The sequence below is a fragment of the Anser anser genome (assembly GCF_964211835.1).
Source record: "Anser anser genome assembly, chromosome: 5".
Lineage (NCBI taxonomy): Eukaryota > Metazoa > Chordata > Aves > Anseriformes > Anatidae > Anser > Anser anser.
The window spans coordinates 31,885,091-31,903,483 of record NC_139725.1 but is presented as its reverse complement, the minus strand read 5'-3'; the positions used below and the strand labels follow the sequence as shown (position 1 = coordinate 31,903,483).

The following is an 18,393-nucleotide window of genomic DNA, read 5'->3' as shown; positions in this document are numbered from 1 at the left end:
AGAACAGGTACACGTTTCAAATAAGTCCAAGCAAAATGATTGAAAGAACAAACTCCATTGGGCTTAGAAGTTAAATTCAACTTTCTAACTACTTTTAATCTTTTGCATGAGTGGCTGTTTAGGGATTCAGTGCACCTCTGCAGGCTTATCAGTAAATCTTAAGCCCGAGAACAAACAGAACTATTTTTCACTTGCTCATGCATTCACTATACTACTTAGGAAGCTAAATAGACAGGAACGGCTTACCCCAGTCTTTCACCAAATTATTTGACATATAAAGAACCTTCAGCTTCTTCATTACACGGATACCCCTCAGTTTCTCAATGAAGTTGTACGAGATCCACAACTCCTCTAACGTGTCTCCAACTGCCTCCTGGAAAATGACAGGACGACTCAGGTAACTGAAATTAAGTCTTGCTTATTCTTCAGATTTACTCTTCTTCACCCCTACAGGCCACCTCATGTAAGAAAATACTAAAGTATAGCGGTCCTCATTTCCTTTTAAGCAGGTCTCTAATTAAGCATTACAAATATCAGTGGCAATTAAGAGCAAAGGATATGAAATATATTTTGGAGGACTGAAATCACAATATTAAAATAAGACAAGGAATAGTTGGCAGAAGCAGTTGTTCTTAAGGCATAGGGACAGAGGAGACAAATTTGGCTGTTTGTGCACTGCAAATATCAATAAAGTAACTACAATTCAACAACTCAGGGGTTTTTATGCAGTATGAGAGAATGATTCATTTCAACTGCATATACATTTGTACCTGAAGAACAGAAGTTGCTTTCATAACTCCCTCAAAAAAAAGAGAGTTTTTGTAAACCAACCACTATACATTGAGTCTGCAGTTTACAATTAAGAGATAAGGCATCTCTGAGGGCAGCAATAGCTTCGAAGAGGAATATTCTGTGGGGGAAACATACAGTATCTCTCAAGGAAGAAAAGAGTTTCTACATTTATTAAAAAAAAATAAGTTGATCGAAGAAAAGTTCTGCCTTAATGCAAATGTAACAAGACTGATCCCATTTTTTTTCCCCAATTCCTCCCCTGCCTGGTAAACTCAGTCCTTCTTCCACCTTCTGCCCCAAAGCCCTATTGCTCAGGGTGCCAGGTAACATAAATGGGACAGACTCTCATGAAGCATGTGTTCACAGGCCTGCCAATATTTTTAGTAAAGAACCATAGCTTAAGTATGAGTTTTCTGGAAGAAAAACCCTTACAGAAGTCTGTAGGAATTATTTTAATGTAAAGCCAGACTTTTATGAACATAGGGAAATTAATCCACATCCTAGACAGCACTCTCTTTTGTTAGTAAAGACTTAATACTAAGAAGCACGTACCAATCCATTCAAGTTCTTTATGTTATTTCTTCCCAAAGACAGAATCCTCAAATTTTCTGAAATGGATAAAAGAAAGTTTCTTGTTAGTAAGAGACTTTTGTGTGTAAGAAGGTGCTGTAAGTTAGTAAAACTCCATACTCTACTTCTAAAAAACAAACAAACAAACAAACTCTACATTCTGAGTAGGCTGTCCTAAGAAAGAATGACATAACAGAAAGAAAAACTCCCGACAATGAACAGGAATTGATGCAGTGGACAGATCAGAAACATGCTCATGAATACAAAGCTGGTTACCTCATTGAACTGCAGTCCAAAAAAATACTGGGGAAAAATAATCATCTTGCACCTGAACTCTTAACTGCTAACTTGCTGGGTTTGATTTCACATAGTGAAAATGCCTTCTTTGTTCCACTTTCATTTTAAGGCAACAGATTTGATTTTTAAAATAGAGACAGCATATACAGCTTCCTTACAGAAGTCTGGTGAGAAACATCTCAACTTAGCCTAGTACCCAGACAAAGCAGCTTTTTAAGTGAGCTGTTCTTGCTGGATTTTTAAACTCAAACCATGACAAAAGAGCAGTCCTTCTGTAAAACTCATTTTCAGTTTTCACGCAAGCTTTCTTGATGGTGTAAATAGGCAAACCGAGTTGCAGCATATAGCTGGGTTAAGTGTGGATCAATACTTCTCACTAATATTTCAAGACTTCTTATTAGCTGAAGGATGAAACACTTAATGATCTTGTTTTCTTCTTCTATGTATAATGACTGAAAATACACTGTGCAATAATTAATGGCAAGAACAATGAATGTTCCAGTCTAGTAGCAACAGGCTGCACTGATAGCACGTGCAGTGGCTAGGGACTGCTATGCACGAAGACTCGAGGCTGATCTAGAAGACGTAATTATATGTTCTATCTCAAAGAATGCAGGGATGAAACCACACCTGGTAAAACCACACCTGGCAAATATTCTAAAACAGGAAGACTAGTTATTAAAATTTTGAGGTACAATCAGAATTTATTTATTTTTTTAAACACAACAGGTTAATACGCAACCAGGCTCAAAGTACGGAAACTCATAATCAGTAAGTCTAAAGTCGACCACAGCTGATATTCTCCAGAATATCCCTAAGGATCCCCATCCACATGGGAGAGCCTTTGGGTCTAGCCAGCTATCCTTACTCTCTTTGTAACTCGCATTTAGAAATTACGAGTTTGCACTAGCTCTGGAAATTTCTAAGAGATGAGAGGATACTTAAAAATACAAAAATGACAGATTGCTTAAAAAGTTATGCCTTAAAACTGTTTCTAATTGCTGTTACTGCTCTTTAGTACTCTTGTTCTGAGATATTATATATTTTAGAAGAAGATCTCCCTCATGGAATATTTACACACATTACAACACAAAACCAGCACTTGTTGCTATCTAAAACATCTTCCTCACATGTATGGACACAGGGGTGTGGTCCTTCACACAGAATTATCTACTCAGCATAATCCCTATATCAGATATATACACTAATATTCATCTTTTCTGTCTGAAAAGAGTGCTGGATGCTTGAACAAATTTCTCAGCTTCCTCTCTGTAATGAATAAAAGCAAATACCTAATAATAACGTGTTTGCTTTCATTGCTATAAACACCGATTTCTCTCTCTTTCACAGAAGCCAACAGAAATTGTGAGGTCCTCACGTACCTTTAAGAGACAGACCACGTAGTTCTATGTTGTCTGGCCTCCAGATCAAATATTTGGCACAGAACATTTGTTTTGATTCTATATTTTATTAATATAAATGTTTAAGATGCTTTAAAAGACTTGTTATGTTTTATGCCACTTAAGACTTGATTGGATTCACCTTTATTATGTAACTGCCTATTTATTTTTCGCTCGTGACAGAGTTATCCACATTGAAATATTACAGCACAGTTATTTGGGAAGACTCTACTGAAATATTTTTTTCCCTGATTGAGAAAGTCTGAGCATATTATGAAGACAGTTAAGTTCATCAGGCTCCTTGACATCCCTGTCAGTGTGTAGTTGTGGAGGACAGTATTCCAGATTCTTTATCTATCTGCCTGGCAGTTTGATGGGGACAGAATAGCCTGGAATTTCTAGCCCAAAACCTTCAGCTCTTTGCCAGCCTCATGCCACAGAGTCAGAGTCTTCAGGACAGACCTTTCGGATTTCTGTCCAAAAGTAGAAGAGAAACCCAGTGAGCTTCAGGGTTTCATAGACAGCTGCCCAGAGGTGTTCAGTTCCACCTTCTAGTCAGTTGGCACACACCTTTCAAGCAAGAACAAAACCAAAACAAGTACATCCAAGGATTAATACATCCAAACCCTCTACAAAATGGAATGACATTTATCCTTCCAGATCTACATCACTCCAACCTCAGCAGCAGACAATACCACAATTACAAAGCTGTTGAACTGCAGACTGTCCCCATCATGAGTGTGGAAACTGGCTGTTAAATCATTCTAGAATCAATTAGGTGTTGGATATCATAACTCAGGCCACTGGAGGTTACAAAGGTGTTTCTGAATGGATTTGTTTTGTTGAGCTTGCACAGCAAGACAACTGGCAAGACTGTATAGAGGTACATGCTTGAATACAATATTACTGCTAAACATGCATTCTCCAGAAAGACAGGTAATTTTAAAGTCAATTGTAATTTTCTATGAGGAAGGAGTTAAAAAGAATAAGAATAGGTATACAGGTGGACACATATGACAAATTGTGGTATATGTCCTATCCAAGCAATTAGAAAACAAATACAACCAGTCACTGGTGTGTCACTTACTTAGACTGTTCAAGTTGGCGATTCTTTCAATGCAGTTTGTAGACAACGACAATTTCCTTTAAAAGCAAGAACAATTAACTCAGAGTATAAAAGGAATCACTGTATCAAGAGAGTTCCACATCCAAACACTATTGCATTAGAAATAACTGTCTATTCTTCTCTCATTAGATAGTGAACAAGCTGTATGTGTGAACAGAGTCAAAATATCCGCAAACCCTCATGATTTCTGTAAATTTATTTAGCTTCTAGGAGAGTACCATGTGCTACTAATATCACATATGGGGTTATCTTTTTACGCCTAGCCTTAACAAGTGCATGGACATCGATTTCTGAAATGGCTCTAAATCCTTTCCAGAAGTCCCCTTTTTTCTCTGTCTCCCATCTCCTAGATAGACAATACTACATTTTCCTCAGTTACCCAACGGCCTTACTGATTTGGTACCCAGAGCTACTTAGACAACTCTGCGTGCCACTATACTGTGCCACATGGGCACATTAACCAAGGCAACATGTTGTACAGTTATGAGATTAATGCTGTAGGACTCAATACAAACAGAATTTTAGGAAGAAACTCTAATTTGTTGCCAATCAACACAGAAAAAGCCTGAGCAAGTGGATGAGATACTACAGACTTTGGCTTATATCACCAAAGAAATAATATATAAATAATAGCTTTTGATGTTAAACTGCGACAGGCGTGCATAAATTTTAGAATGCATCATAAATGTGTCAGCTAGCTGACAGATTCCAAGCATAGACCTGTAGCTATATACTGGTGAACAATACGACAAGTTTCTGGGGACAAATATTAGTACAGAATCTACCATAACATCTTCTTGATTAAGTGACAGAGATCTTGGAATTAAAAACAGGGACTGCTGGTAGAAAGAGAAGCTTAGTTGAGAAAAAAAAGAAAAAAAAACATTGCTTAGAAAGTCACACTTAAACATAGCAAACACATATTTACATAGTGGACAGCAGAAAAATGAAAATTAATACAAAGAGAAGACAACGGTTGTTTCCAATTTGTTTTTAGCTGAACTTACTCGCAGTTAACAAGGGTGGAGAGAGATTCATCCATCCTCTCTACAGGAGGAATCTGGCCGTACAGTTTCACCTCTTTTGCCTCTGAAGCCTTCTGGCCATTTTTTTCTTCCTAAAGAAAAGAGAAGGTGAAGAATGTGCACACTGCTACATGCAGTTACTAAGAATTACTATAACATTCCTATAAAAGTAATTACTATAGGGATCATTCCAATATACTACTAAAAGAAATTACTGAAAAGAGGGAGCACTCTGAATACTCTTTATCAAGAGTCCAGTTGGTGAAGCATGAAGAGGGTAAGGGTAGCTTTGTTGTAAGATACTAAAAGCATGTACACATTACATAAGGTTTTATCTTTTTTTTTTTTTTGAAGTTGCGTTACACTTGAGCAATTTCATTCAGGCATCCTCTCCTGAAAAGAAATGGAGAATAACTGGAGATCTGAAAGTCTGAATCAAAGCACTTTCACAGAGACTGACATGTAGGAGCCTCAACTGGAGCCAATCTGAAACAGAAGCACATTCTTAAAATCTCTCACAAAAATCTCCTTTCTACTTCACCCAGAAAGCTCAGGACTCATGCCTAGCTCACAACACAAACTCAGAATGGGGGGGAGTGCATTTTGGGGGAGAGTCTCAACAGCATTTTTCTCAAATCTTTCCATGTTTTTAGCCATTTTGAATAGCCCCTAGATACTCCTCTTTGTGAAGTTGGAGCTGTGACTCCTGCTCCCCTGTCTGAGGTGGTAGCTTGCACCCAGCCTCAAATTGGTAACTCCGTCATGCAGTTATACCTCCTAACAGACATGTACATGAAAAGAGAAACATCTTACACTCTTCAGAAAAATGGAAAAAAAACAAAAACAAAAACAAAAAAAACAACACACCATAGGACAAAGAGGGAGTCCTGAGTCTAGACTGACTGTATTCTACCTTTGAATCAAAAGCCAGTTAGAAATCATGGAGAAGTTGTGATTTAAAGAAAAGTATAAATCCTTACCATTCACAGAATTACGAATTGAAAAAGAATCACCTCTAGTTAGTCATTAAAAAGGAGCAGAAGATTTCACACTTCAGAGAGTACAGTAAAAGACAAATTTCCTGTTTACAACCTAAGCTGATAATTTTCTAGATTATATTCTTTATAAAATCCAGAGATTTAGAAAAATAGTCATAATTTCAGCATTTGGGTGTGTTTATTTAAAAATACAATCTATTAAATCTTTTCAAATTCTGAAGTGATGGTAATTATTGACTGAACACTTGGGCCAAGACTCCTTTTCAGTAATAACACTAGTTTTGACAGCTGCTTCCCTGCCAGCACAAAGAGAACATTTTGTTGATTCCCTCAGCATTCAGTGGGAGGGCTGGAGGTCCGTTAACAAAGGAGAAATCTATTTGGAGTTTTCAAAACAAGGAGTCTTGTTTTCTCCCCCATTTTATGCAGCTGTTGAGAAGTGAGAGAGCTGATGTCCGGCCTGTTTTCTCTCTCTTTTATATCTCTACTTTTGAACGAAATGAATTGCTTCCCAGAAGCATTTAAGAATACCACAGAACAAGATCAGGTTTTGATAACGTTATTTTCTCTCTTATGTGCCCAAAATACTTCCGGCAACTTAATTTGATAGAAAATTATTACATTGCTACATGCATTTACTTATATTCCAGTTTCTGTCCAAATCCAGTGTGATAATATTTCTATTCATGATTAGCAATTTAGTAAATAGTATGTCAGATGTTTTGCTAGAATATGGCGAATGTGAAACTTTGAGTTTCTTTTTTAAGAATCAGGATAACGCTGTATCTATTTGCATTTACGCTTAACTTTTAATCTACCAGCTTAAACCAACAAATAAAAATACATTTTTTCTTAAAATCTGACAGAGAGGGAGCTCCTAACATGGAATACAGCCATGAGTGAGCACGTGCAGAAAGAAAATTCAGCCTGCTTGCCACCCACCAGCGGAAGGAAGGTCTGATGAAATACCACAATAAACCACAGAGAAACCACAGGTAGAACAGGCACTTTATAAGAACAAGTTACCTGTTTGCTGAGTTAAAGTTGCTTTGATTTAACTAATTTCGTCCTGACTGTAGGGCATAGGTAAACCCTTATGCCAAAGGGTTAGAAATACATCTGGAATGCAACACAACAGCAGATCTAATTCTACAAGTCACATGGACCCAGATTAGGAGCAGTAAAGGGAAGCTTTAACTCCCCCCAGACAACATGAACAGAAAAGCACGTTCAGCACTTTGTAATTAACATTAATGGAAACTCACTGACACGGATCCATTATTTCTAAGAAACATGTGACAAAGGAGCAAATGTAAAATAAATCTTTAACAGAAAACATGGAGTTGAGGTTTTGGAGGGCAGAAAGAGTGAAGGAGGAAAAAGGAAAGATACCATTATTTTTAAATTCATTTCACATCTCTGGTAATACTACTGTCTGCAAGTTGCTGCATTCTAGTTCTTACCAGGGGAGCAAGTGTGAAGTTTGTGGGGCATAGCAACATAGCTGAAAATAAAATGTGAAATACTGAAGGTGCTAAATAACAGCAAAATTCCCAAAGGAGGTAATCTTCAATTGCAGACTGGTACCTTAAGCACATGCTAAAGATCATCTGGCTTCCAGCTATACCTGTTCACAGAACTTCATATCCCGATCTTCTAGAGACAAAAACATTTATAAACTCTCCCTCTCACTCTAGCTGCTGGCCAGAATTAGAGAGTGCAAGCATGTATATACAATGGCTCATGTGTGCCCTCATCTCAAATTCACTGACACTGGGGAAAGATCCTCACTGGGTTCAGCCAACTGAACCCCAGAGGCATCCTGTGCCATCATTTGACATTATATCCACTTTCTTTCCAACAAACAGCTTCCTAGAAGGCTCCATGACAAGGTCAGTCACCGCCCCAAATAACTGTTTGTATTAACAGAGTACTTTAAGAAGAAAAACAAGAAACTCACTCTGAGACAAGCTTTGCACAGCGGCCAATATAAGGGACAGTCTGTTACCAGACAATAGGAGAAGGTTCACTGACTTCAGTACAGTCAGCATTTCATACCTGTTTACTCTGTGGGAAGAACTGTACTCAGGTAAAACGAACAAGGCATAATTAAAGCATGACATCCCCAACTATAAACTTCTCTGTAGCTTCGGGCCTTCTGTCAATGCATATTCAGCAGAACGAGGCAAGAGAGCAAAACAGACTTGTCTTTACCAACCATGTGGGTTTACCAAGAACATGCAGAAAATCCAACACAACTGATTATTCCTCAATAACAGGAATAGAATTTTTACTTTGTGAAACTTTGTATGGCAGATGTTTCAAGCAAACATATGTGTTACAGTAAGTTTGAAAAATTAGTTTATTTGAATGCAGTCAAAATCCACACCACCGAGTACCACAAAGCAGCTAGGTACTGTTCTAGCACTTACCCACTTGGCTAGAGCTTCTTTGATAGTCGTTGCTTTTGCCTAAAAATAAAACAAACTAAAATGAATATTCATTGCAATTTTTTAGCTGGCATGTTCACTGCAAACCTTCCTCCTCCCCCTTCCCTTTTCCAGTCCTGCTTATCTCCCCCTTTAGGGCCTTATTGCCCTCTAGCTGATTCTAAGAAGCTGGAACCCACCAGGTGTCTCTTCATTTTATTTTCTGGGGAACTCAGAAGCATTTTCAGAAGGAATCGGTTGGACTCACGAGAGCACATCATCTTCCTGACCTTACTTCTTGCCCAGTCTGGACCATGGGTTTGGTCACTGCTTATTAGCTTTGACTAATTCAATTGAACTCAAAGGCTCAGAGGTTACTGCACTGAAAAATGTGGTTTAATGCTCTGAAAAAAACTCACTTGCTATTAATGTGCATTAGCAATTTCCTTTCTGAAAATGACTCAGTGAATAGACAGAAAGATAAAGCCTGTTAAAGTTCACCAAAGAAAATAAGGCACATCTTGCCAAAAATCAAAAGCAATCTAAAATGTTTATATTTGTTTTTCTCCAATTATTTTATGTTCAGTCACATCATGAGATGTGAATACATATAATATTCAGTTAAAAAAAATCTGAGAGCTCCTGTACCAGGCTTTTTAAGAATTCACCCACTGATCGACCTTCAGTTGTCTCTAACTTTTCTGCATCTCATAAGTCCCATCAACACTAAATGACAATAACCAGAACAGTAGTATATAGAGACACTCGTATATCCTAAACATTAAACATATTCCAAGAAGTTTTCAAATTAAAAAGGCCCCAGAGACCGATCTTTCACAAATCAGCAGCCTCCTCCCTATAAAATCAATGCAGCCCTTCAGTGTAGCGCTAGCACATGCAGAGCTTTTCAGGTAATCAGATATCAAAAAACTGACCACAAAAGTTAAAACAAACTAACTTCAGCTCCAAATCTCAGAGGTAGTCACCTCAGGTCACAAAGCTTTAATGCTGGGTACTTTAAACCCCTGGAAATTTTGGACCCAAAGGCAAAAGACAAGGGTTGTGGCAGCTGCAAACAGAAGAATGGCTGCAGGCACTGAATACCCAGCAACAGCCTGAGACCCAACAAGAGTAAGGGGACTCTGAGCTCCATTTCAATTCCATTCATATTGTGTGCTAGCTAGCTCCAGGCCCAGTGCAGTTAACCTGGCAAACTTCTGGCACGACAGCATCTGCTTAGAGCCTGGCGGGGATAAACCCCAGTGACTCCTGTTCAGAAGGCTGCATCCCTAGTCCCCGCTCTGACAGCCCCACGAAGCTGAGGGTGCCACAGCTGCCAGGGTGCCAGCAAAAACAACTGGCTTCCAGTTAATCTTTTTTTTTTTTTTTGGATGGGAACTTCCTCACATTTTTTCACAATTCTGCTAGTCTTTTGTAACAGTATTTGGGTGCGTGATCTCAGTCACTCACAGGGACTCTTTCTGTTTCAAATTTCTGCCTAGAACCAGATCAGACTTTGATCCACGAGGAACGGTTTCTTCCCTGACCTCTGCTGACTTGTCTCTCCCGTTATAACGTCCAATTTGACGGAAATGAGAAAATCAGCATGGGGGTTATCATGAGAACACATACCAGGGATTTTTTGGTTTTTTAGGTTACTTCGGGGAGATTTCCCTCAGCGAAGGCTATTTTTAGGGGTCCTCTACGTGCATATCGAGCAATGTCCTGCAGGGATTTAGATAAAAGTCGTACTACTTCAAGTATTCAAAATGCCAAGCGCTCAAGGGCTGGTATCGTCACCCTGCAGAGTCACCACTAACCCTGCCGGACCAAGAAAAATAACACCTCAGGGAAAAAAAAAAAAAAAGCAAGCACGTACACATAAAAGTCTAAATTGAAGAAATAGTTTTCTTCCCCAGGAGATGGCTTTGAGCACAGAGCGTTGGCCCCGGGCTATTTACCACATCCCCCCGTGAGAAGAAGCGAACCAGGGACACTTCGCCTCGGTCAGCACGCATTTATTCACCCGCTAAGCAGAGCGCTGCCCCCCACCACCGGCGGGCTGCCCGCAGCCCCCGCCGCCTCCAGACCGGGCACGGGCTCCGCTGGGCACGCGGCGCCGCCCGGCCCCCTCAGCCCGGCCCCGGCCGCTCCCTCCTGGCGGGGCCGTGCCCGCCGCCCGCCGCCCCCCGGCCGCTCCCGCACCCACCATTGCCGTTGCTACCCCGCACGCTCCGGTTGCTAGGGCACGGCCGCCTCCCGCGCATGCGCACCGCCGGCGGGGCGGGGAGGGGAGAGAGCACGGAGGCAACCACACCTGGCGACCATAGAGAGCGGGGAGGCCGCCGGGGAGAAAGTCCCATCCCGGAAGTGGCGCGGGGGCGGCCCGCGGGGCATTGTGGGAGGCGGCGGCGGGGCTGCCTCAGTACGGGTACGGGCCCCGGCCCCGGCCCCGGCCCCCCGCGGTGCCGGTAAAGAAGAGCCGCACGCCGCCGGGGGTCCGCACGCTTTATTTCATCGCTCGGGGAACGGGGGGGTGGCACACGCCGCGCTTACAGCCGCGCCCGCACACCAGCTTCGCCCCGCCGGCCCACAGCCTGAGGGGCCCCCGGCATGACCCGGCCCCGGGAGGCGGGCACGGGGCGTGAGGAGCGGGGCTGGACGTCAGGGCAGGAGGTCAGGGCCGCTGCGTGTGTGCCTCGTGAGCGGCTGCCGCCCGTCTGCGGCCTGCCAGGAGCAATATGAATACACAGAGCACCAGTGCAAGAGCCGGTCAGTTTTCCATAGGGCAGTTTTTGGATTGTTCCGTCCGGAAATATCCTGACCTGTTCACAAAGCTTTATTTTCCCTCCCTTGTTTACAAGATGTTAACAAATAAAATAAGGTGATAAAAAAAATGTTCAGCTTTCCAAACAAGTGACCTACACAGAAACAAGAACCCAATGTCACATTCTTACACTGGCTTTCTTTTTAATAACTCCTAAGTGGTTGACTTCTCTTTCAAGCTGCAGATATTTGACAATATCTAACAGTGAATTATTTTTAAAGGTTTGGGGACTTGTAAGCTACCTGCTTTTCGTTATTTCCCAGTCAGCATTTACTTCCTGAATCTGCAGCTTGCCATCTTGCACAGCAGTGGACGTGGTGTGGTAGCACTGCAGTAAGGAGACAGGTATCAATACCAGGAGGGTAACAGGAGTTACGGGCAGCACTGCTCTACCCCAGCCAGTCATACCAAGAGGTCCAACTGCTGTGGATACACATGACAAGGACACACAGAACAACAACAAAACAAAAACCGCCTGCAGACAACCCTTTCCTCTATGACTGCAACTTGGAAAAAAGGCAGGGTGCTACGGATGAGCACCAGCAAGGTGCGCATCACAGCAGGCTGTGGTCCTGGGCTCCTGGGGCGGGCAGTACCAGGGGAGGCTGAAGAACCAGGCAGGGCTCTGCGAAGGTCTCCTCAGGCAGAGGTGAGACGAGGTGTGAAGAGGTTGTGTGTGGAGTGAAATGGCTGGAGCATCTCTTCTAAGGAGTGGATGGATCAATTATTCAATAGGCAGTGACGGTGCATGGAGGAAGTGTGATTTCACTCAAATGGTAAGGAGTAATATGAGCTGCAGAAAGCTAAAGAGACCTGAGCATAATTGGCAGTCAACTGGAGAGAAAAGATCCCTGAGAGCGAAGTAAAATTCAGTGCCGTAAGTGAAGGTTTTGTGTCTTCCTGGGCAGCTCTCAAACTGGTCTCACAAAGTGACCTTGGAAGGAGATTTGCATCAGTTTAACCCTTGCTAACCAGGCCTTCGGCACTGGCAAGACCCTTGCAAGAGAACAAGTCTTTTGGGAAGAAATGTTTCTTTCTACCTGAGTCGTAGGGAAAAATAAGGCACTAGCTAAAAATGAATTACAGCAAAAAACAATCCTGGGCATCCCTGGGACAGAAATCCTAGTTGTTGTTTTTTCATATTACGGCTGTAAATTAATCATCACCACAAGATGACAGCTTTTTTTTACAGCCTACCTTCCAGTCTTCTACTCATCAGCTTTTCTCTCAACTCAGCTTCCTCCCCAGGAACAGCTGTCACCATATGTTGACATCATTACCAAGGAGTTTCACAACCCCTAACGTAATGGCAATTGTTCTTAGTTCAAAACAAGTGGTGAAGAGAGAAGTAGGACTTGCACATGGCATAACTGCATTTAACTCTGCTAACAGAATTTTCATTCCCTGTCCACTGCCAATCCAAGGCGTTATAGGAACAGATGATGACGTCCCTAATACAAGACAGCACTAGTGCTGCCCATTCTCCCTAGATGACAGGGAAAGTATTCTTGGTTTTCCCCCTTTAACAGGCAACTGTTGCTGCACAAAACCAAGACTGTTTCCAACTGTTGCCAGAAGACCACACTCTAAGGTCAAGAGATTCACTACAAAAACCTATCTCCAGCTTTGTGCAAATGGAAGACACTTCCAAGGTACGGGCTATAAATCAGTCCCGGGCTGAAGTAACTGACAGCCCCAAGCCAGGACCATTCATCATTTCGATGTCCAGGTCTCTCATCCACAGGTTGCCGTTGTTCCGCCAGGTGGAAGCAGTCTGGCACTTCTACGGGGCTGCGGTGTAGTTCTGTGAGTCGCAACTACTGCAAGCCGGACAGTACCTACCCCTCTCTTCAGACACTTGTTTCTTGGTGCCACGACCAATTCAGGCCATCAAATCTGTACTACAATGCAGCCTAGTTATGATGGGGTCACTTCTCCTCCGTGTACCTACTTAAAATAACTTTGGCTAGTCCAAATAAATCCCTTCCTGTTTGGATGTGTTTGGATGCAACTGTCATTTGGTTATTTCACATTTCAGACCTTTTCTCAGCCAGTCCCTCCAGTCATTTTGGTGGCTCAAGCTCAGCAGCAACAACTTACAGGTGCTTAAGTGCTTTCATCCCAGATGCAAGTGCAGAAACTCCTGAATCTTTCCCCACGAGTGCTCCTGGGCATAGGCGTGTGCTTTGCTCTCTCCGCCCCCCAGAACGGGCACCCCCAGAACACGATCCACAGCCACCTGACAAAAGGGAGTAGAAGGAGGATCGATTCGGTGACCTGCTCCGGGATAACTCAGCAGCGCAAAGTTTTCTTTCCCATGCTGGCGCAGTCGCCCAATTGCCAGCTGAGCATATAAGGAGCTCTTCCACATACGATCATCTTCCCCTACCACTAGGAGAAAGTGACCTTCTGCTTTTTCAATGGGAATTGCGCACGGAGAATTAGCAGGATTCGTTGGGTCATCCAGAGCTTCAAAGGTGTCAAACACACCAGCGTCAGAAACACTGACCTTATTCATATCGAAACGCAGCCCGGGCAGAGTCATCTCACCATAGTGGAGGTCAGCAACTGTGTTCGAACTACAGCCAGAGATACAGACTGCAGCCACTACCTCTGGCAGGAAGGTGATCATGGAGAGCGCTAGTTCTGCCCCCTTCCCAGTCCCAATCACTCCAACTCCTGGCCCCTTCACCTTCGGATAAGATAGTAGGGTGGGGAAGAGAGGAAGGAAGGAATAAAGAAATTATGCATTAGAAAAGGATTAGCCATTAAATGCCTTTGGACTTGTGCTATTAAAAAAATAATAATAATTATAGATGTGGCCTGTTGGAAAGCTACAGCCTGGATCCAGACTCCTCCCTCTGTTCAAGGGTCTTACTTTTTCAGAAAGAGCAACAAATGTCAAACCCCATCAAGTAACACTGGTGCCATGTTTGTGCTAGACACAAGTACAATCAGCTGGACCTCACCTATTGCACATTTTGGTGCAAGTATTTTCTTTTTCCCAAAACAGGTAGCAGGAAATTCAAGTACAGACTATTGCTATATAAGCATCTTTATCACCACTGCTCCTGTTTGAAGGCTGTTTCAGCACTTCATTGCCCTAACGATCAAGAATTATCTAGTTTCCAGTGTGAACTTATTAATGGCCTGTTTGTGCCAGAAGAAATTCACTCTCTGTGGAGATACGCATGGCTGCCTATGCAAGACCTACGCTTTTTCCATTACTTGGCCTAAACCTGCCAAGCATAAGGTGACAGTCCAAGAAAATCACAGCCACCCCTTGGGCACGACTACCAAGTCTTTCCTAGTTCCTTGTCTGGAGAGATCTCTCATTACACTCACCTTTGGGTGACGCTGTAGAAATCTAGCTGCCTCCTCAAAGTACTCGAGGTTAAACTCTTTCATGACCTTGGGCAGATCTTCAAAGTCAAAATATGGCAGAGAAAGAGCAGCAAAACCATGGGTAGCCAGGAGACTGGATCTAAATTCAATCAAACCTCCTTCATCACCATACATGTCAATCACTCCTGGGAAGGGGCCATCCCCTGGATTAAGAGGAACAGAGGACAAGTTATCAACAAGACACTAAAAAGTATCTAGTTAGGAGTGAAAAACAAAATATAAAAGGCATAAGACACGTTCTATTCCTAGAACTTCACTACTGCCCCATTTGCACAGCTGAGATTACAGAATTAGTGCTGTATTCCACTTTAGCTATTTCAAACTAAGAACAGATCCTCAGCTTCCTCTTAAAATATGTATGCAGCTAAACGTGTTTTTTTTTTTTTAAATCTAAATGTATTTCTCAATGGTCTTAACCTCCCACCCTTGGAACAATCATACTCTAAATCAGCTATTCTCCAACCAAGAAGTCATACTGTAATTAGCAAGTGCAAGCGCATTGCTAATGAGGCAGTAGCACAGAGGCCTAGAAATAAATTCAATAAAACTTACGCAAACTCTGAAATCAGGTACATTAAGAAAAGAACAGTGGAGATACCCACTGCTGGATGCAATCAGCTGAACTTCCTAGCTCTATCTCAGCATCAACGGTGTAAGAGCTGGCAGCAGACCTGCTATTGCATGTGTGAAAAGACAGGGTAAAACTGACAGGGTGCGGTTACGTGTGTGCAACCGATGCACAGATAAACGCGCATATACATGTGTACCATCAGTCCTGCAAAGCTTCAGAAATATTGAGAACCACAACCTTGAGCAAGCATGCTTTGCAGCCAAGGTTGTGTTGTGTTATTGCTGTCTGTTGTGCTAGCAGATTTTAGGTTAAAGGCTCTGGGAACCATAAAGACCCTGAGTAATTCTATTATTATTTTTTGTCTGGCCACCAGATGTCACCACTGATGCATTCAGATAGAATGGAAATAGAATAGCTCGGCAGAAAAGGTACCTGCTTGTGCAAAAGTGCATTAACTCTCTGTCCTCGTCTATATGCAACAAAGACAACACCTGTGACATTTCAAGGTGCTTGAGAAAAGGAAGTTTTGGAAAAGAAATGCTAGATGGAAACCTCCTAACAAAGCATTAGAAAGTCAGAAAGGCACTGAAACGTGCTTTTGGGTTCTTTTTCTTTCAGTTCTAAAATTCTTCATTGAAATTCAATATTCTGTGTGAGAGAAGACCAGTACAGATAAATTTCTCATAATGCCACGATCAGTAGTAACCTATAGTTAAGAACACTCAGCCTAGATGGCTAGGAAAAAAAAAAAGTACTCTATCACACCTATGTGGAAAGCTTTCTAGCAAGTACATTTGATAAAGCACAGTCAAGCCTTGAAAGAGTCTTCTTGAGAGAGAGAAACACAACTTCAACTTACAGAAGGATCCTCGACTGCCTTCCTGAGTGCCTACACATGTACATGTATAGATTCTGCATTGTTCACTAAGAAGTAGGATGAAATGCTAGACAACTTTACTGATGCTTAAAAAAAAAACCCTACAGCCTGTAACTTTTGTGCCTGAAATGTGAAATCCCTTTCACATTATAATTACAGTGTAAGCCTGCTTCTGCAATCTCACTTTTACTGAGGACAGTTGACCTTTACGATTCCTGTCTTAACAATCCCTGAAGCAAAGAAAGATATGGTGGTAATGCTGTAACTGGATCCTCCATCAAGAAGGATGCCAGCATCATTTAAGCAATAATCCCAGACTTTTTTCATAACATTACAACATCAAACTTTGTAAAGGGATAAATGCAGTTCCAGCTTGCAGATTTCTGGATTCCCACTGAGCTCAGCAGAAATTCAGCTCACTCTCTAAGACGGGACATATCAAAATAACCACATCTCAGTGTTAGAAATTCCAGAATGCTGACTAAACATTTGATCCAAAATTCAAAGTTCAATCTATGCTGTTTTCTTCTTCTTTGGTGGACTTTGGATCTGTATCTAAATGGATAAAAAAAGATTATTGGTTTGGAAATCATTCACCGAGAAGATTTAAATCCCTAATAATTGTAGTGGTACTTGCAGGATTTGGAGAACTAATGTATTATAAGTTAGAGACAATATGGACTGCAGTTGTAGTAGAACAACACCAAGGAGAATACGGAAGTTTAAATCATGGCTCAAGTGTTCAAACGCTGTCATCAGTGTAAGGTTTCATTTTCCAGCAACAGTAGCAAGCCATTGGAATATCACACCTCATAAAACACAGCCATCCCACAAGCAGAACAGGTAGAACTCGTCCAGAAGTCTGTTTTGAATTTGTACCACAGAACAAATGAACTAATTAAACTATTAACTTGGCTTCGGCTCTGGCGTAGCAGAGGTGGAATACTTCTATTTCCCAGAATCTGCCCTGCTGCTCTGCTCATTGGCATGTATGTGTTTCTCAGGGAGGAAAAAGGGCTTTTAAATTAGATGCCACTCAGGGTGAAAGCAGTGGGAGATTTACCAGAGGCTCACAAGGTGAAGCCTATCAGCTTTTCTGAGTATTATGCATTCTGTAGTTCGGAACAAACATGGAACGTACTGCAAACCCTTGACTGCGAGCGGCAGCGTGCCAAACCCTACAAGCACTGTTCCCATTTCGCTTTCTGCCCCATGACAGCCACCTGCCCGAGCCTGGCCTGTCGGGAGGACGGCGCAGAGCCCCCAAACGCCGTCGCGTCCCCGGGAGATCTCGGGGAAGAGCCACGAGGCCCGTTCGGCCCCGCTCCGGGACGGGCATTTCCCTGGGCCCGGCCGGGCAAGCCGCGGGGTCCCGAGGAGCACTCACCCGGCGGCAGGAAGAGGGAGCCCCTCACGCCTCCCTCCTTCAGCCGGATCCTCCGCACGCCGGGGGCCGTGAACCACCGCTCCACCTCGGCCTTGGCCATCACCGGCCCGTGGATGGCGCCGGGCTGGCTGTGGCCCTGGTGGACCAGCATCTCCACCTTCATCGGCGTGCCGGTGCTGCGGGGGACGAGCCGCTGGTACGGCCTCTCCATGCCGGCGGGGGCGAGGCTCCAGAAGAGCCCCATGGGCTCCACGCCCGTGTAGTCCCCGCCGTGCGAGGCGTCCGTGCCCAGGTGCAGCTGCCCGCGGCCGTCCGCCCGGTAGTGCGCGCACGACTGGAAGAGGCAGCCGCGCTCGTCCGCCACCACGGCCCGCAGGGTCACCGGCTGCCCCGGGGCCAGCCCCGCCACGCGGGTGTCCACCCGCTCGTCCGCCAGCCCGGCGGCGGGGGTCACGGCCACGCTCACGGCCCGGCGGCGGGGCGCGGGGGGCGGCGGCGGGGCGCGGCACAGGGCCCGCAGCGGGGCCGAGGCGGCGGCCGCCGCTCTCCACATGACGGCGGCGGCGGCGGGGCCGAGGGCCGCTGCGCCAACGGCAATAACGGCCGGGCGGCCGCCGCCCCCGCCAGGCAGCCTCAATCGAGAGCTGAGGCCTCCCCCCCCCCGGGGCCGGCCTCCCCCCGGGCCGGCC

The 18,393-nt window shown here is 43.7% G+C and overlaps 1 protein-coding gene across 3 annotated transcripts in view; it reads right to left on the bottom strand.

Annotated features, from left to right (window-relative positions):
* The window catches only part of DNAL1 (dynein axonemal light chain 1), a 24,160-nt gene extending 5,767 nt beyond the window's left edge, over positions 1 to 18,393 (bottom strand). Inside the window, exons 1-8 of one of the 3 annotated variants that reach the window (XM_083839364.1) lie at positions 17,705 to 18,393; positions 14,810 to 15,012; positions 13,704 to 14,156; positions 8,641 to 8,679; positions 5,193 to 5,302; positions 4,147 to 4,202; positions 1,345 to 1,400; positions 247 to 373 (exon numbers count right to left, since the gene is read on the bottom strand). In XM_083839364.1, the coding sequence (XP_083695490.1) occupies positions 247 to 373; positions 1,345 to 1,400; positions 4,147 to 4,202; positions 5,193 to 5,302; positions 8,641 to 8,679; positions 13,704 to 14,156; positions 14,810 to 15,012; positions 17,705 to 18,257 (1,597 nt within the window). In that variant the 5' untranslated portion in view covers positions 18,258 to 18,393. Of the gene's footprint in view, positions 1 to 246; positions 374 to 1,344; positions 1,401 to 4,146; positions 4,203 to 5,192; positions 5,303 to 8,640; positions 8,680 to 10,269; positions 10,467 to 10,846; positions 13,584 to 13,703; positions 14,157 to 14,809; positions 15,013 to 17,704 lie in introns of those variants that run through there. The other 2 variants (XM_083839362.1, XM_083839363.1) reach the window with 2 other exon arrangements.